This window comes from Acanthochromis polyacanthus, chromosome 20, assembly GCF_021347895.1.
Source record: "Acanthochromis polyacanthus isolate Apoly-LR-REF ecotype Palm Island chromosome 20, KAUST_Apoly_ChrSc, whole genome shotgun sequence".
Classification (NCBI taxonomy): Eukaryota; Metazoa; Chordata; class Actinopteri; family Pomacentridae; genus Acanthochromis; species Acanthochromis polyacanthus.
Window position 1 is genome coordinate 15716344 of NC_067132.1, and position 27617 is coordinate 15743960.

The following is a 27617-nucleotide window of genomic DNA, read 5'->3' on the forward strand; positions in this document are numbered from 1 at the left end:
GGACTGATTAGGTTTGAGGCAGCTCACTGATTATTGCAGGTTTATTAAGGATTAGGCAGGTTTTTACTCCTGGCCTTAATTTTAGTTCTTGTGGTTGAGTTAGGTCAATGTAATTGAGTTAATTAGCCTTGCACTGAACCATTCACTTCATTTATCTCTTTTACTTTTAACTAATTTAGAAATGGTAACTACAGATCACAAATCTTTAGAACTGTTTGACAATTAATGGACGTGTCTGCTCTGACACAGAAAATGCGTTTTACAGCGAAGTTGGACACCAAAGCTGAGAGTGAATGTGTCATTTTTATTTTTTTTTACTTTTGGTGGAGCTTTTTGGTGTGAGGAGAGCAGACGCATGCACGAGTATAATGCCACCACCACCTAGAGAAGGAGGGGGGCACTGTCTGGCTATAAGAAACGGAAAGACGTTTGGGGAGAGAGAGAGAGAGAGAGAGAGAGGAAGGGAGAGAGCCAGAAAGACTGAGATAAGTTCAGCACCGCGGACAGCGCATCGGAGCGCAGGACAGCAGAAATCACTTCAGTGGATTTCAGATGCGCACTGTCATGCCTCCCTGAACTGCTGGAGCCTGGACTCTGCGCTGCACCCAGTTGTTTCTGTGCAGGTTGGAAACTCGGCTGTTGTGTTTTTTTTTTCTTGGTGGGTTTTTATTTTAGTCGCGAGTCGCTAAATAAGGAGGCGGGATAGCTCAGCGGCGGAGATAAGTGCGCTCCCTCTGCAAGCGCAGGCCAGCCTGTTTATCGGAGCGATCCTTACATCATCTCTTTATTGGAGAGACAGAGCGACGGACACACACACGCACACACACTGAGAGAGAGAGAGGAAGGGGGGAGAGAGAGGGAGAGAGAGAAAGAGAGAGAGAAAGGGAGGGAGTCCGTTCAGCCAGACTCCTCTCCGCCAGTCCTCAACTGCGAAGCGAGGCTGACGGACCAACTGGCGTTACCGTCACTCAGCTGATCCCTCTCCCGGTTCTCCTGCGCCCGCACCAGCCAGAGAAGATGCACCGGCACCGTCCTGCCCAGGGATTGACGTTGTTATTGCCGGCCGTTTTGTGGATTTTCTGCCATGCCAATGGTGCACGAGGAGCTCTGCCAACAACCCGTAAGTTGTTCTTTAGATATTTCTCCATTTTTCCGCTTCCCAGGGCTCGTCGGGTGAGACTGGAGGTGGGTGGGAGGCTCTGCTCCAGGTCTGTTTACGGTGCTGGTGCCAGGCTGCACCGGGGACAGGCATGAGGGAACGGGGTTCTGTAGTTCAGACCCATCCTACACGTGTTAACGCTTCAGGATCTCCGCTCTATTGATTTTTGCGCACGGGATTTTATGACCGATGGGATTTTTGGTGACGAGATTTAAGAGATTCCAGAAAGGACGGGATTACTGGATGATGTTTCAGTGTGTCAGTTGTGGTTTGCTGTGTTTCCCTTTTGGCGTGTGTGCAGTCTCAGTCCTCAGGCAAAGTGCATGTGAGAAAGGAACAGTTTGGAAACATGTTATAGTCTTTAATCAACTTATCCACATTTTAGGGGAGATTGAGGTTTTATATTTGGACATTAGGTTTGTTTTCTGGATATTTGCCCCAAAAGGCATTCAAATATGGAGATTTTGTTAGATCTCCATCTTTAGAGGGACTTCCGTGTGTGATGGACTTTGTGGAAGCTGAGATTTGACTGTCAGATTAAAGATGATAAAATTTAAGCCCATTGTTCCTGACTTAGGTTCGTTATGAAGTTTACTTGGATTTTGAGTTTTTTGCTCAGACTCTTCTCTATTACATGCCTGGACATTATTAAATTAACTTTACTTTTCAACAATTTATTCAAGAAAACTTATATCCTAGATGATTTGTCTGCTTTTGGATTGGTCTTGCTTGGTTAAAGCCCTACACTTTATAGATTAATTTCTGGAAAACTTCAGATGATCTTTTGGTGCCTTTTAACTGAAAAGCTGCATTTTTAATTTAGTTTGCTTACTGACATTACACAACCTTTGACATTTTTGAACTTATTGCTATTCTGGCACTTTGCTCCTTTCCTAACTGATACTTTTAAGGTAGAACTTGCCATATTATTGGTCCTACCCCTCCTTAAAAGCACCCGTTCCGTTTGGTTCTGTGTTTTACCGGGATTATTCACGCTTGGTCCAATGGCATTACGGTGTTGCTGACTGTGACTGAGTCGATCCTCTGAGGGGTTCGGTGTGACTGATTCCCCCGGTGATCGCCAGGGCTTCTCCGGTCCTGGATGGATGTGTCCGGGGATGCGCCTCATTAATCAGCCCATCTGACAGACAACAACAGAGAGGAGACACCACCGCGGGCCGTGGGTGCGCGCCGTGTGTGCGTCAGAGAGTCTGGCAGCAGACAAAAGAGACGAGGGGAGAGTTGGAGGAGACTGGCTTTGCTCTCACAAAGCTGCTGTTAGTAAGAATGACCCCACGGAGAATAAGGTGTCACAGTGGCAACACTTGATGAAACTTTATTGATCCCTTTATGGAAATGCTAACTCCTCTTGCTCCCTACTGTTAGTAGGTGTGACCAGGGCAGCGGCTTTGTATATGGAGCAAGACGACGTTCAGTCTCCTGTTAACGATTAAATTTGAGGCTGCTTTACCAAGTTATGAGCCAGATAGATATTTTAAACCGAGCAAAAATGAGGAAAAGGACTCTATAAAGTTATTCAATCATCCTATAAACATATGGCATTAGCTATGGCATTAGCTGCCATCCATGTACAACTTATCCTTTATATAAAGAATCATCTAAATCGTCATCTTCCCCATTTTTCCCTTCTCTGTAAATACATGCAAAACACTCTGGGGACCAGACGGTGTCATCCTGACAATATCCTGAGGCACTGACTAAGGAAAAAAAATCATTCTCCTGTGGCAAACATTCAGAAAGGAAAGGTCAAGGGATGGTTAACTTGCTAACTGTAGAGTTCTATGAGTGTGGCTAATAATACTTCTGTGTGCCACTTGGGAATGAGAGATAACAGTCAAGAGAATGTTCTGTATATGTTTTGCCCTTTTGCGTTTACGTGTAGTTGAGGGATCTGAAGCCAGCCGCCAGTCAGCTTCATGTTAAGTCGATTCAAGTCAATTTGAATTCATGTAGACCTTTGATTCAGAGAAGAAAATCCTCCCCAAAACAAGCAAAAAACAAATTTTCATGAAGAATATTATGCAGAAAGACACCCAGCAACTTCCAGGTGTCACTAAACACATAAAACCTGAGCCACAGAACCTCCTCTCCACCACAAGGACCTGGAAAGAGGACAGACCACACAAACAAACGAGCAAGAGACAAACCTCAAGCATCTATGAGTGAGAAACAAACCAACGGACTGGAGAGATTTACAGACTTTCACTCTTAGGAGAGGAAAAAGTCGAGTCTCCTGGAGGATGTCGATCCAGATCCAAAACATCTGGACTGAGACGCAGACAGCCAGGGGAGAGAGAGAACGGTCCCTGGATGGCTGATGGTTCAGCAAAGAGGAGTGAAATGAGCAGAGAGGGAGGAAAAATAGAAATCTGCTGCACAGCTTGGAGAGAAACAGCGGTTTTAAGAAAGTTTACGATTCTGTAATCGGTAAGAGAGCATAGATTACACTCTAAGTACAAGGCAGGATAGATTCACTGAGACCACCCTGTCAGGGGGATAATGATACAAGGCCTAAAGGGATCGGGACTAATTGAAAGTTTAGGTAAAAAGTTGAAAGTTCTGGATTTGATTGCCAAAAACTTGTACTTGTTTCTTTTGGTTGCAACAAAGGAAACAAGTACGACTGATTTCTTTTAAAATCTGGGGACAGACTGGAGCTCTACGCTGCATCATGCTGCCAGCACAAATGTCCTGAGAGGAAAGACTACAGGATGGAAAAGGAGATCAGAAAGGTAGGAAGGGAGACGGCGATTGCGCTCCAACACAATTAAACGAACATAAACATATGTAAGAAATTCGCAGCCATCAGATGCATGCAGCTGAAGAAAAAGCGGGTTGTGTTTGTTCTTGTTGTGCTTCAGCTGTACCCTCTAATGAATTGTCACTGTACAGTATGTAAATTTGTCGTTGTTGCAGTGTGTCAAAGCGAGGTCCCTCACCACCTAGTATGATGTTTCGTAATCATTGGGACTTTAATTTTCTTTTTTTTCCCATTTGCAATTCAAATCAACACATTTTTCAGATTAAGATGGTTCAAGCAGAAAATTCTTCATTCAGGAATGCTTCTTCCGTGCATACAGTGTGTGACACACTGCATTTTCTGCACAGAATTCTTATATGAGAAGAGCTTAATTTAACAGAAAATACATTCAATGGCATTTTTTTTCATTAATCAGCCCTGAACTCTCTGGCTTAGCTTTGCATCGTTGCTATTCATTGCTTGCTGTGTAAAGGACAGGGTTTAATTTTTTAACGGTCCCAGAGCCAGCGTGGAAAGTAAAGGATGTGCCTTTAAGTCAGTATGCCAGTGACACTGTGGGAGGCTCGGCGGGACGCCCCTGGAACCTGTCTGATATAGAATCAGATTAGCCTTTTCTCATCTCATTAAGCTTGCTAGGTCATTTGACATAGACATCAGTCTGGTTTCACCTCCAGGGCCAGAAGTCAGGGTCTCCTGTCTTTCAAAATAATCCGTTTTAAACTGTTTGACACCTAATAATGACATTTAGGTGCACTCTGTTGCCAACACAAATGTTCTTATGTGAATTGGAGACACTGGTAATTATTTGTATCGTATTTAACTGTGGCCAGACTAGAGGAAGCAGTGTTTTTCTCTAACAAGGTGGCAGATTTTAGGAATTTGCTAGGTGTGGCGGATCCAAAGAAAACAAGATAATTACCTGGGTTGTGGTCACAGTCCTGCTTCAATAACAGCACATGTGGAAGCAGTATTACTTATTATGTTGCTATTATGTCACCTGTCTCTGCTGGAAAGACGTAAATTGATCGTAATGATTCCCTATAAAAGTTAACAAATTAAGCAGCACACAGGTGAACTCATTGCCAATCCTGTGACTTTGTCTTTGTGTTTTTGTGTGTGTCTGTGTCTGAGAAGGCTCCCATTAGGAGGTGATAATGATAGGATTAAGGCTGGAGGAAGCAGACTGGTTTGGCTCAGATTAGAGCAGCTCCATGCTTGGTGCGTAGCTATGTTTGGCCCCTGTGTGTTTTGTGCACCTGCCTGTGTTTTGGGTGCATGTGTGTGCGTGTCCACATTGGTAGATTAATCATGCATCGAGAAGAGCAAGGCAACAAGGTCTATTTGCTAATTGCACTGCCATGTACCTCTTCCGGTCTGCCCAGCTCTATCTAAATTGCCTGCTTCCTCTTGCTTTTTTTTCCTCTTTATCTATTGTGCCTCTATTTTCAGTAAATCTCCCTCAGCCTCTTTTATTCATTCTCCTTCTAGGTTTTTCTTGATCCTTTCACCTGCGTTTCTGGCCCAGTTTTTTTTTTTTTTTTAATCTGCTAAAACACAACTCATGCTCTGCTTTTCCAGCTGCCTCACCCCTAACTACCCCAGTGAGTCACCCAGTGATCCATCCTACTCCTTCTCACCTTAGTTCACAGATTCCTCACTCTTTTTCACATAATTTCCTTACAATTTTTTACAACTCCTGCCCCCTTTTCTGCATTCCTAAGTATCGTTAATTCTGTCGATCCCTTCTTAGCTCTTCTCGCTGGTTTTATCATCTTGTCATAATCACTTTTTCCCTCTTCCTTGCCTTTTTCATCCTCTGTCTTCACAATCTGTCTCCTACTTTTTCCGCTCCTGATTACAAATATGCATGATAAAAAAACGTCTGTACTGGCCACTTTTCAGGAGAGTAATGTGATGCTTGTGCATGCTTATGCAAACTTTCAAAGCAGCAACCTACTCTGTGTGTGTGTTTGTGTCCATCCGCTGACATGGATCGCTGCCAAACAGACACAACCACACTACACTCTCCTCTTTCAGTGTCATACGGCTCTTAAATTTTGCTTACACTGTCAGCATATGAATATTTTATCCCACTAAAAATTCAAGTAATGACAGTGCTTTCGTGGCAAGGCAGTCTATAATAAATGGATATGAGGTCGACTTGACAGGAATATCTTAACAATTTGCGTGGCAGCAGTTGATAATAATACGACATAAGCTCACTAAAAAAAGGCCTGCAGTCTTGCACATTTCAAAATCTAATAACAATAGTGATAACTTTATTTGTACAGAGCAGTTTATATAGCAAGTGCAAGCGTACATCAATAAAAGCCAGAGAATAAATTAGAATGATAAAACATAACACAATCAAATCCAAAAGTTCATAAAAAAGTAAACAGGACTGAGCTACATAAAAGCTACCTGAATGCATGATTCATTTTAGGATTTGTTTGAAGGTATCTACTATCATCATAAATCATTTGTGCACAAAAGTCTGACAAATCTTTCATTACAAATTGCAATATCAATATAAGATTTTGAATGAAAAGTTACTTCCCTCAAAAGTGCAAATGGATGGCATCCTTCTACTTTAATGATGGCTCACACTTCAACTGCTCAAGTCAGTAAAACCTGATTCCCAGCATGATTTGGCAATGTTGCAAAGAGTTTCTTGTCATCTCAGAAATGCTTGGCTGTAAATGTTCATTGGGACTGAGGTCAGGTGACAAGTGGAGGAAAGTTCATGACAGTGAGCAGTCAATATTCTTCTGTGGTTCTCCACTGTGATGCAAATCAGACACTGGAGTGCTACTGCACCTTTTTCGAGGTGGAGTCGCAGGTGTCCGATTCCACAATAGGCAGAACACCCTCAGGCTTGAATATTCCAGCAACCACAGCCAGTCTCACTGCGAGTTGGAAACTCTGTGGCATCATTCTCTCTCTCCTGTCAGTCTCCCCGAAACCCTTCTGTTCCTGCCACAAACTTGGACTCATCATAACATTGTTTGTTTCCATCATCTGTGAAATGCTGCTAAATCTTAGCCCACCACAATGGCTTGCCTCCCCCCATTCAGAAATTATCACCTGCGACCACTGCCAGATAGCCTTCTCTTGAGTGGACTTTTGTTAATTAGAGTTTTGCATTCTTTATCAACATCTGTATCTGTGATTGGGTTGTTTTTCCATCTCACAGTTAGCAAAGCTTTTCATGTTGGTGTGCTCACTTCTGGTCTGTCTGATTGAACTTTGGATACAACGGATCCAGTTTTAGTGCCACACACTGCCCCGATAGAACCTTTCAGTCTAGCCATGATTTGACGCTGAGAAAGCCCCTATTTGCTGAGAATTACAACTTTACTTATGACGCTGTCACTTAGTTCTGATGCCATGTCTCCCACTATCACAGTGGTACTTGGTAAACATTACATTATTTATATTTACATATACTGATCTGTCACAACATTATGACCACTGACAGGTGAAGTGAATAACCTTGATCATCTTGTTAAAATGCAACTTAATGCTGGTAAAATTTGCATCCTGATATTCATGTGGATGTTTGACATGCACCATCCACCTAACCCCCCGCCACCCCACCCTCCATGGCAATAGCAGTCCTTGATGCCGGTTGACACCCCTCACCAGGGCAATGCACCCCGACGCACCACAAAAACTGCTCAGGACTGGTCCGGGGAACATGACAGAGCTAAGGTGTTCACCTGGGTTCCACACTCCCCAGACCCAAATCGAACTGAGCATCTGTGGAATGTGTCAGGATAAGTCTGATCTAGGTAGGACCTCTGGGTATGTCCTGTGGCACCAGGATAGTGGCAGTGAATTCTGTCCATGCCCCACTGGGTCAGAGGAGTTTTAGGAGCATAAAGGAGACCAACTCAATATTAGACAGGTGGTCCTAATGTTACGCCTGATTGCTTATATTCAGCGTATGTGAATGATGGCTACAAGTTGAACAAGTCTAGAATGTGCCATGTATACGTGTATTTCAATGGAAAGGATGTGGCTTTAGGAAATTGGAACTTTTGCACCAACGACCAACGGTCAGTGTCACAAATTTGCATTGATTTGGCAGCTGATCTGTGCACAGTGGCTCTGTGGTTAGCACTTTCACCTTGCAGCTAGAAGATCTCCGGTTCACATCCTGGCCATCCTGAGATCTGACTGCATGGAATTTGCATGTTCTCTCCAGGTACTCCAGCTTCCTCCCACAGTCCAAAGACATGCTGAGGTTAACTGGTGATTCTGAACTGTCCGTAGGTGTGAATGCGAGTGTGATTGTTTGTCTCTATATGTAGCCCTGTGATAGACTGTCCAGAGTGTGCCCTTCCTTCACTGTAAGTCAGCTGGGATAGACTCCAGCCCCCCGTGACCCTAATGAGGGTTAAGCGGTGTTATCAATAATGAATGGATGCATGTATGGTAGCTGATCTAGAAATAGTGCAACATCTTCTTCATTTTATATACCATCTGAACATGTCAGGGTCTCAGGCTTTTGTACTCCACTGCATGTTTATTCACAATGTAACTAATTGTTCAAACATCCATATTCAAATTCTTCTGTAGTAGCTCTTGGCTGATTTTCTTATTAACACAGCGGATCAAATCAAACCTGTCATAGTAAAAAAAAAAGGCACAGGAACTTGTTTTTTTTCCCCTATTCACCTTCAGTTTTTTACTGCAGTGTCAGTCTCCTTAAAAAAATTGAAATTTCTCTCTTGGATGTGAATACTACTGCGAGGCTATCAATGTTTCATCATGGGAGCAAGGCCACAGTGATACAAATGTTCACTGACAAGGCGCACAGCATAATTCCCCTAACAATGTCAGTGACGTAACGTGCACACACACACTCACACTCCCACACCATGCAGCTCACACACACTACCTCTCTTTTACCCTGTCGTTCTCTGCTCTACTCAGACAGACGTGCACACACAGGCCTGTCCAGGTTGTTGAATGTTACAAACTTCAGTGTAAATCAAAGCCACAGTGGGGGACTGGAGTGCGTTAATTGTGGAATTCTGCATCTGTAGGTACAAACTGGTGCGTTCATGCTTGACTGCGCTTCGCATGTGCAAATGGGGCAGGATCCGAAAGTTATTCTGGTGGAATGTGTTCTCATTAGAACCCGTCAGAATCTCTTCACCTCACTGGACGAGGGTCTCTGGGATGGCGAGGCAGAGCGATGAAGAGAGAAGGACAAGAGAAGAGGGAACATTTATCAGAAAAGTGACAAAGATGAGGAGAGACACCTCGAGGAAAGATGGTCAGGGAGCGAAGAATTTCTCTGACACCTTGTCGTTCCATATTACCATTGTTATCATAATCTGCGGCCGCATCAAAGCGCAGCCACTGCGTTAGACAGAGAATGGACGAGGCTGTGTCAGCTAATACGGCACTTGCCTTTGGTGATACCTGGCTTTTCTACAACCTGGCCGATCACACAGTCTTCATAACAGCTTTCTCACTTAATCTTTTTGCACATCTTTATTTTAACGTCCTTTTACAGCATCTATGGTATGAAGGCCAGAAGAACGCAAAAAAGAAATTAAAACTAAAGTAGAAACAGCTGATACAACTTAACAACAAAACCAAATAAAACCGTGTGAGATCAGAATAACAGAACGCGACATTCTGTGCTGTAACTCGGAGCCAGACTTTACTGAGCCATAAAGTGCTCGCCATGAAAAGCCAGCTGGAAACTCGGGAGCTCAGCTTTCAGTGGAAGATTTTAGTTTAGAAATCCACTGAGAATAATGTGAGTGCAGCTACAGATCGTGTACACCAGTGCAGATCATGGTGTGACTCTCCAATCTTTGAAACCTTGAACCTCATCTAACAATCACAGCAGATGGTGCGGCGTTTTACTTTTTTTTTAAATGAATTTGACTGATTTCAGGTTAGATTTTGATTAGACGAAAGCAGTCCTCATATATTCCCATGTTTGTTCATTTTTAAATCTTTTCCATATAAAGTCGGAATAAGAAATACTTTAAAAATGGTTACGCTACAGTTGCTCACATGAAATATACATACTAAAAAATATATAGTTAGACATAAGTAGAAAAAATGACCTGAAAGTATAAACACAAATGTAAAATGTGTTTTTCCAAAGAAAACAAAGTGTAAGCATAGTATAATAGCTACTGTGTTGTTGCACTGAGATACATGCCTATTGCACTGCGTTGTTGCAAATTATTGAGTGTTGACTCAAGAAGTGAAGTGAGAAATTCCTTAACTGCTCGAAAGTGAGTGGAACAAAACTTGAGTTTGATGCCGGTTGTACCTGCAGAAAACTTGCCTGCCCCTCTATATTGAGTTCTCAACCACTACTTGTTGTTTTCCCGGTTGATTTTGCTGTGAGCTTGAAAAAGGCCTCGACGTTTACCAAAATTGCACCGAACAAGAGTCAGGAGTCCTGTTTCTTTAAGCCTTAAATGGCCCTGCTAAATCACTAAGAGTCAGCTAATACGTAGATAGGGTCCAACAACTGGCCTTGGATTAATCTTGGGGAAATGCCATAAACAAGCTATCCCAGGGCAGCTAAAAGCATTGTTCTGTAAGTGGGACTGACCCGGATCAAGTGGTGCAAAAACAGCAGTTTCAAAAGCAGCACGAAGTACAACTCAACAGTCACCCCTATCTGCAGCAGGAAACAGGCTTAGACACACAGGCTGCAGCAGCGCTACAACCCTTGTCCATGCTCTTTTACAACATCCGATGCTAGGAAGAGCATCAGAGTAATGGGCTGTTTAGTGCCCGGCAACCAAGGAAGAGTCGCTGGTGCAGTAATACGAACACAATCCTTCATTGGCATCCCAGTCATTTTGGATTTAACTGGCCAAGCTGCAGCCATGAACTCCACTGCTGTTGTTCTAATAAATGTGCACTTTTGATCATGCAACAGGTGAGTGAAAATCTATGCTAATACTGGAGGCACCGTATTGTGTGGAAGCGTAATGACATTAAGTCATTACTGTTTGTTTTAATTGCTATTGATTTTGGGGGGAAAAAAGTGTAGTGCTTTTTGAAAAAGTCGCAGCATGTTTTAATTACAGGGGCATGTTGTAGCTTCAGTGCACAGACTGCACCATCTACCTCTCACCTGTATTAAAACACAGCTCATTAATCATTAATGGGGTTGATATTTAAACTTGCTATTTTGATGCTTTTTGTTTGCTTCCCATCCGAGCTGATTTCTCCACAGTCAAGGTTCTACTAGTAATTAACTCGTGTACTGAGGGAGTAATGATTTTTGTGATTAGTATTTTGACCTTTGAGCTAATCTGGCATTGAGCAGCGCTATAGATAAGTCATTGCAAATGGTAATAAAAATCAGTTCTCCACAGATACGTCATCTTGTCATGTAAGGCAGTTCAATATGACTGCCGATTTAATACAAAAAGCAAATAAAGTCTGAGGAACTGATGAAAAAATTGACACTTTCTTTGCTGTGATATTGGAAATCATCTAACGGAGTTGCTAATACATAGCATGGGGAAACATTAATTAATCATACATACATTATTTAGTAAAGCACATTACATAGCGAGTACAGTGATTTAATGAGCCTTTGAGTTAATTACATTAACTAATTAGTTATTGCTCATGTAAAATAATCAGCGTACCAGGTCATTAGTCCAGAGCTAGGCAGTGATTTTGCAGCAGACATGGTTATTCTTGAATAAATATATAGTCGCAGAGTTAAACTGTTGCTCTCGGCTCGTCGGTCCCTTTTTAGTCTGATCTATATTCTGCGACATTAACCCTTTGATCTGCACGTTACTGATGGGCTACATAATGAATCTGGGGATTACACATTAAAATCCAAAGCACAACATCTGTTCAACTGTTCCACTTGTGCACACGTATGCGGTTACATTCGGCTCACCGATTTTGAGAGTCATCGTGTCCGTGTTATGTCACCTTATGCAGTCCATAGAGATGGTAGCATGGTCAAAAAAGTCTGCGTAGGTGTGTGAGAGTGAATTTATGCATCTGCCAGACCATGCATGTGTATATGCACGAGTCTACTTCTGTCATAATGGATGCTGGATATCCAGCCACCAGCTCATGTGGAAGAGCGCTGTGGAAAAGGGCATTGTGCCGCGGCAAAGACAAATGTTGTTATTACTTTCAGCCTTTGCATTCAATTTGTTTTTTAAGCCGCTTGAATACCCCATTTACAGGCCAAGATTAAGTGAATTAATCTTTGGGCTACTTCCATTGAAGAAACACTCCACTTTTTTCTCTTTAGACTCAGAGAAAAAGCTCATAGACAGAATGGGAATCTGGCCAGCCAGGCACTTGGAAAACATAACCTGTGTGTTACTGTGTGTGTGTATGTGCGTGTGTCACTATTTCGTTACAGCGGAGCTACGGTATACGTGTGTGTGTGTGCGTGTCTGTCCTGCTGTGTGCAAGACTTCTCCAGTGTGTGCCTCGCTGTGCTACATGTATGAGTGTTTGCGGAAATAAAGAGGAAAGAGAAAATAACGATGAGAAGAAATGTAACTGGGAAGGCAAACAGGAGTTGTCTGCCACGTTTAATGAGAACAGTATTTCTGCTAAAATCACCCCGCTGCCTCTGTAGACTGGGCTGAGCTGGAAATGGATCACTGTGTGTGTGTGTGTGTGTGTCGGCGTTAGTGTTTGGATCGACTGGCCTGTGCTGTAAGTGGACCAGTGTTCATTGTGTTTCCTGGTTGTGCTTGAATGGAGGTGTGTGCGTGTGTGAGGGAGGAAATGGATTTCATTGTGCAAATAGATGTTTGTGTGTTGCTGCATGTGCACAGTAATTGGGATGTCAGACAGGGCTGCTCTCTACTACAGTCTTTGAACAACCTCCTCAAACACCAGGATTCTCACAGCTGTGCGTATATACGCGTGCGCGTGAGGCATGTTTGGATGCGTGATTGTACTTGTGAGTGAATGCTTGTAGACTCTACAGTTGCCCTGCATTTGTATGTGCTGACAATGTATGTGCAGAAAATCAGTTTTTACAGAGTCTGTTGTGCAGAACATGTGCTTTCGCTTTCACACATCATTGTATGAACACACACTTTTACGGCGGCACAGACTAAGTGACTATGTGTGTCATGTGGATTTCTGTGTGATTTTAAAGACAGTTTTGTGTGTGAAGACGATGGAGAGAAAGAGCGGGCTGAGGGTGGATGTGAATGTGGTCCATTAGCTCTGGTTCAAGGTCCTGTTACAGTGTGAGCTAAGATTAGTCAGACAGGGGTCACTGCTTCCTCTTTATACCTTTCTTTCAGCTGCCTTCTTCTATATTTTTCTTTCTGTGTGACTTGCTTTGTCTTCTTCTTTCTCCCTCGGTTCCTATCTGTCTTTGCCGGTGCTCTTGTCTTTTTTCTTCCCTCGTTTCTCTCTTTTGTATGTCAGACTGTAAGGTTGCTTCTTACTCTTTCCTACGTCATTTCCCCCTTTGCACATTTCACCTCTCTGGTCAAGACAACACTGACAAAAAGGTAAAATTTACTTCACAACTCTAGCAAGCCTTGATTTGGTGGCCATGACTCAGATCCTGTGCTCATTGTGGTTTCCAGACTCACTATGCATGTGGAGCTTTTTAATGCCAATTTCATGTCAGCTTTTCAGTAATTAGATAACAAAAGAAAAGAAAACAGAGTAAGCCAGTATTGCTTGGAATTTCACTGGAAAAAAAAAAAACTTGACAGGGTCTTAAATTTAGCTTGGTGTTTTCTTGAGGAAGAAGTAAAATATATCTGAGGGAATCAGCGAGAGGTGTTACAGATCAGCTCGCTAAATTACACAATAAAGCAGCAGACTGCATAACCACGCTATTAAGGGTATGCTCGCACAGAGGAACTAGAGAAAAAATGGTCTCAAAGGTAATTTGAGAGTTAAATTTTCATGAAATTCACAATATCGGTTGAAATAGAAACTCAACTGGCATTTGGTTTAGAGAGAAACACAAATATAAACAAACATTTTCTACTAAACTGAATAAATCAGACAATCACCGGAGAGACCACAAACATGAACCTCTAAAAAACCTAGCAGAAAAGCTGTGATTGTCAGACTTGGGGGAATGTATACATCAAAATCAAATAGCTACAAGCGTAGTTGTTCAGGGTGAATCATTAGGACAGGTGTACTGTGTGAACGTTATACACCCATTAACAATTACCTCAGAACTGTGTGGCAAAAATGGCAAAGACCTATGAACTTAGTTATTTGTTTGCACCACAAAAGACCACTGCAGTTGTCAGTTTGAGGAAAAAACTCAATCTACCGTCCTCCAGGGTGGAGTATTTTATCAAAAAGTTCAAAAATTGACCCACCAGAAGACTGGACTGCATAACTGTAAATGAAATCAAGAAAGACTGTTGAGAAACAGCAGCAAGACTCAATACAGAGATCAACAAGAATCACCACATAGAGTTCAGCTCAGACGAGCAAGGGTCCAGGAAAGGGAAGCCTTTCGTGAGCTGAGCTAAATGAAACCACTTGGAATAAATCTGCATACATGAAGAACAGGCACAGGAAGGCAGCAGCTTCTGGAGACGTGTGTGTGGAGGAAGACAGATGAAGAATTTCAACCACGCTTCACTGAAGGTCCAATCAAGCTCAGAGTGGGTGGCATCAAACTCCATGCCTGTTTGTTCTTCCAGTGCTGTGGATGCTGAAAGAATATTTGGTCATGGTTAAAATAAATGAGTAAGTAAATAAATAATAATAATACTTAAAATAAATCTAAGAATGGACCTGAACCCTGACCTGGAGCACCTTTCTGATGGAAAGGAGGGGAAAAAATGTTCGATGTGTCATATTAAATGCAAATCAATTCCAATTTTAATCAGACCTAGATCCAAATAATAAAAAATTGCAAAAATTTTTTTAAAAAAAGTTAATATTTGGCAGCAAGGCAGCCAGAAAACACATGTTAAAAATGGTGGAAGACTGTAACACTTAATAACTTTAAAAACTCAAAATATAGAAAAACATATGAGGATAATGATGTTTTTTTAATTGCTTTTAATACACTAAAGCAGTGTAATTTTACAATCACACTGATTACTATTTGTAAAAATCCAGATTTTTGTTGTCCACATTATCTATTGCACCTGGACACCTATTGGACATGTAAATTATTGCACTTTTCTGCAATTTTACTGATCAGTGCCTTCACAAAGCAGAGAACAACTCCAAAAACACAGAAAATTGTTTAGTTTTCATAGTAAATAAAACTGTTAAATGCATTCATTTCTGACAGTACTTTCTTGCTGTCATTTGAAATTTTAGTACATCCATTTTTTTCTATGATGTAAAGCTGACCAAACCTCTTCATGTGGTAAAATTGTTTGACAGGTGTGCTTGTGCTGTTTTTCTTTTAAGTAAGGCAATTTGTATTGTTCTTTTTTATCTGATGCAGCCACAGTCTCATGTTTTTCCCTTCCTTTCCTTTTTGGTCTGTCAATAACTGTCACTAATTAGTACCAGAATGTCTTGTATTTTGGTGTCAAGCTATATATAGACACTAGCTCGTCCCTGCTGTCCTTATGAATCAGGCAGTACTTCAGCTTTCTGGGAACTGTCTGTGTTTTTGTGTTGGAATATATTGTATGTATGGAATCTGTCACTGCCCCTCCTCCCACACACCCGTCTGTTCATATGCTCTCCAGCAGCCATTCAGGTTATTATGGACCTTTGTGGAAAGAGATCAAATTACTAATTAATACATATTGTGTGAGTTCATTAACGATGAGCTCACTTTCGGGCTGCTGAAAGTGCCACAAAGATGATGTTAAAGGCATGAGTCCAGCAGCAGACTGAGTTAGGTCAATGCTTTAGCAGCTCAGTTGATTAATTTGGAATTTCATTAATTCCCCATTAAACTGTTGGTTAATGAATCCTCACCATTGAAATTCACAGTAGCCTTTGCGTTTCGTAACTGTCACGGCGAATGGAACTATTTGGGAAATGCTTTTAATATCATTACTTCATGCTCATCCTGTCTGCTGGCATCTCCGTCAGTCGTCGAGAGATGAAATGATGATGGCCAACATGCTGGGGATTAAAGCATGGCTGATCACAGATCAGTTTCAGCTCTTTAATCTGTGTCTGGGACGGCCAGAGACGCTGACTTAGTAAATGGCAGCGAGGAACACACACACACAGAAAAGGCAGACAGGAAATATCAAATCTGATTCATAGATTTATCTCCTCAGCCTGCACCCTACCGTGCTCCTGCCTGGGTGATGGATAGAATATGTAAGAATCCCGGCAGCTGCTGGTGTACTTCTGAGTACGAACAGTGTGTGAGTGCATGTTTGACTGTGCACACACGACATCCACTCATGCACACTCACACACATAAAAACACACGCGCATTGTGCAGCAGCAGTTTCTTTGCTTTTTACTAAGGAGACAGAAAAGTGTGCGATCGATTAACTGTGAGATCAGGAGAGATGAATGCTCTTTGGTATTCTTTGAAGGACACGGTGCAAAGTGCTGCCCTAAAAGCTCAGCGTGGGGTCTGTGAATGTGAAGTCAGAGCAGTCTGTGCACGGAGAGGTGCAGTCCAGTCGGTAGTTTCTGGCAGTTAAAAATGATCTATTTTGTTGTTGTCGTTGTTATCTACTCGTGATCTTGGGGTGGAAGGTTTACTTAGTCTGCCATCATCTTCATCACTACTTGTAGTTAATGTCATCTTTATGCAACATCTAAGCAAAAGTTTTGTAGTAAAAGGTAGATTGTGCTCTTAAAGGGGAACTTCGTTTTTTTTCAACCTGGGGTCTGTTTTCATATGTCATTTCATACATGTGAGTGATGGAGAAATGAATTTTCGACATAGCTCCAGTATTTAGCCAGGCAGGCAGCTTAGCAGCTCAGCTAGCAGCTCAGCTAGCGAAAAGTATGGGGCAACTTGCCCCCCCGCGTCAAAGTCTGCCCTAACGTGCTTTTTTCCCCACACTGACCGGCTCGGATAGTCTCAACGAGTGCCCCACAACATACTAGAGATAAGAAGTGAACGAAATCGCGCGATAGCTCACGCCAAAACTGGTGTTTTGGCACGAGCTATTGCGCAATTTCGGAACAAGATTTGCTTTCTAGCATCCTGAGATTTGGATACAGACCACAACAAAGAGCGATCGCAAAGTAATGTGGAGATTTTCGATCACTTCTCATCTCTAGTATGTTGTGGGGCACTCGTTGAGACTATCCAAGCCGGTCAGTGTGGGGAAAAAGCACGTTAGGGCAGACTTTGACGTGGGGGGGCAAGTTGCCCCATACTTTTCGCTAGCTGAGCTGCTAAGCTGCCTGCCTGGCTAAATACTGGAGCTATGTCGAAAATTCATTTCTCCATCACTCACATGTATGAAATGACATATGAAAACAGACCCCAGGTTGAAAAAAACTGAAGTTCCGCTTTAAGTCCAGTTTGTTGTGGGTCAGTAGCTCATTGAGTCTATTTAGAGTCATGTCAGATGTGAACAGTTGGTTAGCATGTAAATGGTTCATTGAGTGTCTATTGGGTAAGTAATTGTCTGTGATTAATCAGCTTTTAGTGTTTTTATTGAATTAAACACAAAATACGCTGACCTCTAACAAATCAATATGAATGCATATCAAATGTATAAGAGTGTCAGCATGTACAGAACTTATTTAAAATCAGTTAGAACAGGAAAAACAAACTCAGATTGCTGGTTGTCGGCAGTCACTGTGAATCAGATGGGCAACTTATTTTATGTCAAAAGACTGAGAAAGTAGTTGGTGGAAGAGAGTGGCATTTTTTTTTTTAGAAACTTTGATCACTGCCACATTTATTCAGCCTGCTGATGTCAGTTGGCCATCACTGACTTAAAATTACATTGTATGTGCTGTTGTGCTGCGAGAGACTTTGTATAAAAGCCTTCCATAAAAGGCTTACCACAGAATAAATGCACAAATTAACTTTGCCATTTGGAAAGTTGGTGCTCGTCCAACAGTTTAACCAATGGGAGCATAATTTAATTGACTTTTGCCTCGCTGCCTATTTTTCATTTATTTTCTGCAGTCTTTTGGATTATCAAACAGAATCCTGCATACACACATCTGTACTCTATTTATGCAGACATACATGCGCTAATACATACGTGCAGACAGAAGTACACAAAGCCAGCCAGTTACTTTCATCTCCCAAATTAAGGGGGATGTGAGGGAGAGGAAGAGAGGACAAGGGCATTGGAAGTGTTGTGTTTAGTCAGCAGAGTGTGTCAGCCAGCTAATGGACAGACCGACCGCATGCTCCCCCTGAATGGGCTCCAGAACCATTAGCAACTTGCACACTTCAAAGGGTGGTAATGGGCGATCCTGTGAAACCGTCCTAATGTAGCGCGCGTGCATGTGTCGGTGTCTGTGCACGAGCAAGAAATGTTATTTACCCTTTGTGCATCCTGGTTGTGTGTCTGTGGTTGATTGTGCATGTGGGGTTCAGAGTGTTAATACCCTGATCCCCCACTGAAGACAGGTGGGTGTAGATGAAATACTGAGCAGAATGTTGAATGAGGATGTATCAGTTAGTTTACTCTGCACTATGTGTGTAATATATGACATTATCCTGCATCATTATAGGGATTCAAAGGGTCTTATACATCTGTCTAAAAGGGTCATCTTAATGAATCTGGATATAGGCACACTGAGTTCTCCTTTTCATATTTTCTGCAGGAGTTTGTAGCTCCTGAGGCAATATATATAGTATGTACATTTATCATCAATATCATCTGTTGTGGGAATGCATTTTTTTTTTTTTTGCATTAATGTGGTTATTTAGTCTAAAGAATGCTGAAGAATGACGTACAAGTTAGCAGAAATTATCAAGCTAACATGCTAAACCAAGATTAAATATAGGGATCCACTTGCATGGCTGTCGCAACATCTAGTGCAAATGGTGTGGTGACCATTTGGTAATTTTCTAACTTTGACATTTGTGATCGTCATCTCCATGGTATCTTAGTGCCAAATGCAGGTTCACAAGTGAGAGAATTTGAACAAAAGTCCATTCAGATTAAATGAAAAATGTGTCTTAAACTTTGTACTAAGAAAAAACATCTCAAAAGCCGCCACCTGGGTTATTTCTTTATCAACAAGAGAATTGAATGCTAACAGAAAACACACAGCAAAAAATGTTTAACCTTCAGAACTGCAAGCAGTTTCTAGCTATTTCTGCTCTTCTTATACTTTTTTTTTTTGCACCGCATGTTGTTTTTTTTCCAAATGTCCTTAAGACTTACTAATAGTGAGAAAAAGATTATGAGTCTTCATTCTATAATTTCCATAAAAGTACTCAAAAAGTGAAAATCTAATGATTTTTTTTCTGTAAAAAATCATGCAATTTGTGCATTTATTATGTAAACATAAATTACCTTTCAACTGCACTGTTTTGAGGTTTTTAGCAGGTTAAAATTACATAAGGCAATTCCTCCTCAGCCAGTAAATGTGTTTAAATCCATTTATACATGAATTAAAACTTGTTCATCATTTTCTATCATTTCTCTATAAGATGAATTAAAACCTGCACCACCTCCCTCTGCCTCCGTCACCCAGTGTTTTTGAATGTCAGCACAAGAACTAAACCAGCAGATGTACCTCACTGTGCTGCTAAAATGGGGCCCATATTCTTTAAAGTAACTTTAGCACAACTTTTGCACAATTGAAGCATTTTATGTACAGTAAAGAAATATGTTTTCTGAATTGAGACCAGTGTGTAGCGCAGTTAGTTTGAATGCATTGTCATCAAAATTCTCCTTTTTGTTCAGTAATCCTTCAATTCATGTACCTGCATAAGCAGTTTGATAGCAGTTTAAACAGTTTTTATTAGGAACTGAAATTTAGTGTTCAGCCTTCCCGTCGCTGCTTGCTGTAACCTGATTTCCTAAACGTGTTGTAACTCTCATAGCACAGAAGCTCACTGTCCACTGTGCCATGCATACTCATTAGTAAGTAAGTGCTGTTGCATATGGGATCCTGAGATATGAGTGCATATGCTGCAATTACATGCCCTGGATAAAACAAACGAACAAACCTGCCTTTACTAGCCAGTGTCTTTCTTCTGTCTGCTTGTCTTCCCCTTTGATTCCTTTGCCTTTCTACCAGTCTCCCACTGTTTTTCTGCTGCAGTTCCTCACACATTTATCCTCGTACTGCTTGAGTCGAAGTCTCATTCAGCCTGTCCGCTTATATTTCTATGCAGATTTTATTCAGAATGACATACAAGACAACACCATAATCACATTGGATGTTCCTACTGAGCAATTTCACTGTCAGTTAAACAGAACTGTAAATTTCAACTCATCCAAAAGTAAGAAAACACTGCTTTTGCTCCAGTCTGGATGTCATCATTTTGCATCCCAGCACCGTGCATTTGCACTCAATATATTCCATTATCTTGGAGGAGCATTTGCCCCAAACAAAGGTGAGTGGAAGCAAATCTTGCACAGTCATTGCTGCGATGAGCTGCATACTTCTGCGGGTAAATGATCTCATATTGGTGTGCTGAGTGTGGAAAGTATTCACTCTGCTAGGACCAGCAGCCTTCTTTTCTTACAGGTTAATGTCTACTTGTCTGCGCTAAATGCACTTATGGATAGCTCTGGTCGAGTAGTTGTTATATGCAAGCTTATTCGGACCCTAGTTCCATTTTCTAAATCAAAACACTTCTGGTTTTACAAGGTGCCATCACTTTCCATCTTGCTGATTTACAACATCTGCAGGGGGAGTGCCGAGAGGCTGGCGTCTGTCGGGGCTGTGGCCCTGGAAAGTGGCAGGTGGCTGTGTAAATCATAGATGCAGCCGCTATCTGGCATTGCACATTAATAAAATATTAATAGTTGGTTTATCTGACCAGTACTTCTGGTGCCAAGTAACAAGGGAAGGGATGTTTAATCGATCAATTGACCCCTTGACAGCAGGAAAATTCTACAGTATCCATGAAAATAGTTTGAAACAACATCTTGCTCTTACTCTTAAGCAAGACATTTAACTTGTAGATTTTCTAATACATCCGTTTAGTGACTACAAGGCTAAGTGCACTGAGCAGCTACCAAACTGAGTGTAACACCCATACAATGTGTACACTCTACACCCCTGTGTAGGTGCAACTGGGTTATTAAATCAGTCTGCATTAATCAGTCTTGTTTAATATAGGGGCACTACTTTCAGCTGATAGGAAAATACAGAGTGCAAATTAATCAATGTCATGAATCTGTCTCATAAGATATACTAAACTATCAATTTGGAACTTAGATTAATAATTAAATTAATAACTACAACCCAAAATTACCGTATTAATAGCTAATGAAGGGCTCTGAGTAGGAGAAGCTGGCAGCATTCATGCTTGTACATCAGCATTAATACACCAGCATGTATATTTTAAAGTATTTATTTAGAAGATGCAAATCAAACAGTATATAAAGTAAAATCAAACTAAATGTACTTTAGGGATAGTGTGTGTTTCTGACTTTGTTCTGCCTTTGAATATAACACTTGCATGTCATGAAACCACATGCTAGGTCAGAAACACAAGACTATGTGAAGCATGTACATTAATGAAAGTAAAACGGCCTCATTCTGACTGTAAAGTTGCTGTTTCCATTGATGAGCCAATGTGGAGAAAAGTTGCAATCGTTGCTATGCAGCGTTCTGATGGTGCAGGTTGGAGGAAGCCGGTCTTTCCTTTTCGAGTTATCCGGCAGACTCTGTGTCGTAGCTGCTTGTGCTAAGCTAAACTTCTTTACCCTTGGTTGGCGGTGCGTATCTGGCTAATGAGAAATCTTCAGGTAGGCTTCTGCTTTGCCGCCGTGGAGAGGAGTTTGGTGTGTCTGCTCCGAGCAGAACTGGTGAGAGGTAAGAGGGTGAGACCAGAACTGTAAGAGAGAGAAGAATAGCGGAGCATAGGTTCTGTAGATCTGGTCTGAAAGGCAGTCCAATCGAGGCATGAAATGACTGGAGGAGTGGTGTGACTGTTTTCCTCCATTCCTGCTATATAGATTGTGTCAGCTACCATGACGCACCAAAATGCAGCACATATTTTATGAAATGTTATCTGAGCACCCACGCTGCTTATTTTCAGGACTGTATTCCAGTGAAAGCCTACAATGTCAACCATTCACCAGAATACAGTAGGAAAAAAATGTCAAAAATATAATACACATTTATTTCTAAGCCTTTTTGACAGAAAGGAACAAAAACATACATAAATGCATGACTGTTCAAATTGCTAATTGGTATAAATGTCACACAAAGCATTGTGCAACCATTCGACGGTGTAACAAATCACATTAGCATCATGGAAATAATTTCTTTTAATTACACATTGAAAAGGTCGAATGCAATATTGCTGTCTGGAATCTTCTCTACTGAGAAAAATGCCATCTCACTCAATCACTAATAAGTAATTTTGCAAGTCTGCATGATGGGTAAATATAGCTTTTTGGGGGAACTATTTGGTTTTGTAAAGTTATGATTTTTTTTGTTGTAATAGTGTTGTATAGAGCAGGAAAGCACATATATTACAGAGATGTATGTATTAATTAACCTCCACTGTACTTAGTAGCACAAAAAAATAATTACTGGGACACAAATCCTGTTTCTTTTTGCAGTGGAACATCATCAAAGTAGTTTTGCAGAATTCCATGCATCTTCAGATGACCATAAAGGAATTAAAATGCTGTTTTAAGGAATCATGCTATTTATCAACAGATTGGAAAGAATGAAAGCTCTCAAAAATATTCATACTTGACTAGTATTTTACAGTGCTACCTAAACAGCTTACATTAAGACTCTGCTTTATCAATCAGCCGTTGATGGCAGTAACTATTCATTATGATGACTTCGGGTGCATGTGCACGCTTTTCCCAGATCGCTTTGTATTAGAGGTTTACTTAGTTATGTATTTATTTATTTATTTAATTACCTTACTGGTGCTTTTTGCCACTGATGTCAGCATGAAGGAATGTTACTTTCCGAGAAACAGTGACAAACATTTGCTTTGCTTAGGCATAGAAAACACATTTTATTCAAAGCCTTCACTGTTAAATAACACATTCAACAATGATCAGAACGCATTTGAATAATGCACAAAATGGGACATCTGAAAGCGTACAGTGTACCAGTGACAAATGAGGAACAATCCAGCAGTCAGCAGTGTGTCAGCCCCGCAGTATTTACAGTCTATGCAAGATGTATAGGTGAATGACTAAGAGAGTGTTTGAGAGTGTTTGTGGGAAAGAACGGTAATTTTCCTCTTTCCATCTTGTCATCTTCCCAGCATTAAAAACAGGAAAGCAATCTATCATCGATTCGGTCCTTTGTTACACCCGGCAGGCTTGTGAAATAGACACGCACACTCTGTCTAAAAGCATTTAGATGCACACCTAATTTCATGTCAGTCCACCCCGTTGTTCTTTAGGTAATAACAGTCACATTCACGTGGATGGACAATCACATGATGTCAGTATGTGGTAGTGTTCAATTACATGAAAAATAAACAAACAAACAAAAAAACTCAGTTCAGAACCCAAACTCTCAATCTTAAATGTATCGTTTGCATTTCTGCATTTGGATTGCCTCTGATATGTCTGCTTGTGTGACAAACAAAAAATGTTTTTGCGCTGATCCAACAATCATGACGTGATTTTACACCAACATTAATATTTACACTGCTGCCTATTCTCTAAAAAAGATGTACTTTGAGACCTTAATTGCAGTTGACACCATATAAACTTTTTTTTTTTTTTGCTTTTGCTCGTGTTATTGGGAACACAGCTGGTTCCAAACAGCATTACTATAACATCAAAAAGAATCAATTTGTGCTGCACTACTTGCAGTCACTGTTCTCAAGTGTATTACATTTTCTACAGAACAGAAGAACATCAATGGGGTGCATAAAAATAAGGCTTAAAGTGAAATATTTTAAATGAAATGTGCCTATTTTGCACAGTGGAACATACCTCTGGTGCTTAACGGCTGCATAAAAGGATACGGATTTATATATGTGTGTGTGTGTGTCGGTATATACAGTATGGATATAGTGTTATGCATTGGGCATTATATAATGAACACGACAATTTTGACAAGAAAGCCCTTGCATTTATCAGACAACTAGGCATATTATTGTATTTTAGATGTGTATTTCTATAGCAGCATGTTATACCTGAAGAAGTACGAAAAAGGGAGAAACATACCGTACGAAAGCACACACTGTGATGACCTGCACTATCCACTGCCTGGCCAAAAAACAGTCACCAACTGGATTTAAGTAAGAGCCTTCATTTCTCTTCATTTCTTAAACAATCATCAATCATGTTGGAAGACATCCTGTGGTCGTAGAAAGGATGTTAATCTGTCTCAGAAGCGTCAAATTATTGTCTTGCATCAAGCAAAGAAAACAACTAAGGAGATGAAACTACTAAAATCAGGTTAAGAACTGTCCAATGCATTATTAAAACCTGAAGGATAGTGGTGAACCATCATCTTCAAGGAGCAAGGTCATGTAGTCTGATGATTCCAGATTTACCCCGTACCAAAGCGATGGGGGCATCAGAGTAAGAAGAGAGGCAGATGAAGTGATGCACTCATCATAGCTAGTGAATATAAGACTGTGAGGATTAGGGTTATGATCTGGGGTTGGTCAGCTGACTACCTAAGTATACAAAAAAAATACCAGACCTTTTCATCAGTGACGTTTTTCTTTCCTGACGGTATGGGCATATTCCGAGATGACGATGCCAGGATTCAGGGGACTCACATTGTGAATGAGTGAATCAGGAAGAATGAGACTTCATTTTTACTCATGGATTGACCTTCACAGAGTCCAGACCTCAGCCACATTGAGAATCTTTGGGATGTGCTGAAGAAGACTTTGCACAGAGGTCTGACTCTCCCATCATCAATATAAGATCTTGGTGAAAAATTAATGCATTTCTGGACAGAAATAAATGCTGTGACATTGCAGAAGCTTATTGAAATGATGCCATAGCGAGTAAGTGCCATACTCAAAGCAAAAGGCAGTCCAACGAAATATTAGCGTGTATGACTTTATTTTTGGTCGGGCAATGCATACACACTGCTGGCATTATTGATTCTAATTCCAATACACTTTTGGCCAGATTCTGTAAATATCTCAGATTTTTTCATGCTTTTATGCAGTGAAAAAAGCCCTCAGTGTTTGTACACAACCCACACTCTGTAAATGGAAAGCAAAGTGCCTTGGACTGATCTATTCCATGGAAGCCTTATGCATGTTCCTGCTCATGCACATTTTCCAGAGTCACAGATTAAACCTTTTACTGGCTACAGTTGGTGTTGTCGAGAGACAAGAAAAGAAGAGGCACTTGGTGCTACACTCCAAAACATACTCATCATTCTTTGTCAAGCATGTCAAACATTCACCTTTTGAAGGTCTGCTGGCATTACTATTGAAAAGAATCAAGTCAAAGTGACAATAGGCGAAACTGTAGAGATTTGGAACCACAGACAAGTCCTTTGATATGTACAGCTTGGATATATTGTCTGTGTTACACCTGGAAAACAAACAAGTATGAAATAAAATTAATACTAAAATAGAAGATTTTTTTTTTTGCAAGAATGTGTTGTAAGAAAAAATCTAGCTATTAACCCCAATGATTGTGTGAACCTAATTTTTATATAAAATGGAATATATTTTAATATATTCTTTCTTATGAAGCCATTACATGAGTCTTACCACTTTAGCTACCACAGTTTTTCCCCATTATTACCTTTTTACCATCAAGCTGTGATGCATACTGCTACCAAAGAACCTTCCAAGAGGCCAGTATGATTAAAAAAAGAAAAACATCAAAATAAAAAATGACTCATGCCAAATGGGGTGCAACTCGCACACATACACACTCGCACACGCATATTTTTTTCAAGCTGTTTGAATGACTACCATTTCAAGTGCAGCAGAACAGCAGTAGGTCTCCCTCTCAACAAAAGAGCACCCCTCTTGACAGCCCTGAAAGAATGGCCTACCAGACAAATCCACTAAAATCCAAGTACCTCTACAGTGTCAAAAATGAAATCTTTTCACCTGCTTTTTATAGATCAAGGTAAAACAACCCCCCCCCCCAAAAAAAAAACACCCCCAGGATTCTCGTCAGTCGTTTTCTTTGACAGAAGCATGGGCAGTCCACACTTCTTGGTATTACTCCTTTATTGAGAAAGTAGCGTGATGAGGAGTCGGGGAGAAGATCGGATGAGAGAATCAATCCTGGGCGAGCGAGTACGTATGGTTCCAGAGGTAGAGGTCGTAACAGTTACACCGCCTAATTTCTTTTTCTACTGTCCAAAGTTATATTTTGTCCTGAGCCAAGCATGCCCAGGGCCTTCTCCCCCTCCTCGCCCCCTGCGAGAGCTGTGAACAAAATTTTATAGGAGTGTAAATATTGATGCCTTGAGAATGGCACAGGCTAGCAAACCAGCTGCAGCAGCGAAGGAGGGGGGATAACATGAGGAAATGATCAGGGCTTTGAAACACTCTGGAGATTTCCCTGCATGATGAGAGTTGCTTTGTTGTACTCAGAATGCAGTGTGAGTGGGTTTGTGGCGTCTTTGTTCACTGCGTTTTGTGACTTATGAAGTAGCAGAAAGACAAGTCTACCAGACTCTCATTAATAGCATGAGAGTGGCTGCAGGTAGCACCTTTTCACTGAGGTTGTTAAATAATGCACTGCGACTGCTAATTATGAATAATATATCAGTCATCCTCATCGCCCCTCTTTCTCTCGTTACAACTTAGAATGATCACCTGTTATTTTCCCTTTTTAGTTTACAGCTTTTATCGTGTCTCTTTGTAACGACAGCCTCTGTCGCGCTTTCGTTCATTGTCCTGGTTTCATTCCTTTTAGCACTGATTCATAATAGCTGGTTTCTGGGTTGATTATAAGCCGTCTATCCACAGTGTCCATGTGTTCCAGGGTCAAAAGCATTTCAGTTTATGATGTAACGCTTTGAGTGCGTCATTGTCATTACCATTACCAATGTAAACACCATTTTGTTATCTGGCCTCGTTACTGTGTTAAAAGCCTTCATATTCCTCAGTTGCTGTGACTTTTTCTTCTTTAAATCCTCTTCAAACTTTTCTTTTGTGAGGCAACCCACTCGTTGCTGCTGCTCAATGCAGCCGCTCTCCTTTCTACCCTCGCCACATGCGACTCTCTTTTCTCTAATTTCTCCTTGATTCCTCGGCTCTGTTCGTCTTCTTTCAACCGCCCTGTTTTTGTCTTCTGCTCTCTTTTTTTTCTTTCCACCCGGCACAGTCACAAGAACAAAACACGCATGAAAAAAAAAACAACAAAAAAGCGCTCACTCATGATCTTTCACACTCACAAACACACTCCCACAGACACATATTCACACATTGTCATGAACAGACGCACCAGCTGCAGGTTCAACTACAACGTGTGGTGAGAAAGGAAGAGAAGATTGGTGAAAAACAAGGAAATGAAGTTCTGGATACCTGGCGGAGTGATGAGTGATGGTTTACCCACACACACAAGCAGGACACCAACCTGGAATTTCTATTTTTTGCACTTCTCAAGCTCGCAAGATCCCATTTTCTATTATTTATTGTGCATGTTTTCAATGCTTGACAATATATCATAACAAATATGA

At 41.1% G+C, this 27617-nt stretch overlaps 1 protein-coding gene across 1 annotated transcript in view; it reads left to right on the forward strand.

Moving 5' to 3' along the window:
* Positions 1-462: 462 nt before the first annotated feature.
* Positions 463-27617, forward strand: part of cntnap2a (contactin associated protein 2a) — a 372045-nt gene continuing 344890 nt past the window's right edge. Inside the window, exon 1 of the mRNA XM_051940310.1 lies at positions 463-1120. Coding sequence (XP_051796270.1) covers positions 1018-1120 — 103 coding nt within the window. The 5' untranslated portion in view covers positions 463-1017. The remainder of the gene's footprint in view (positions 1121-27617) is intronic.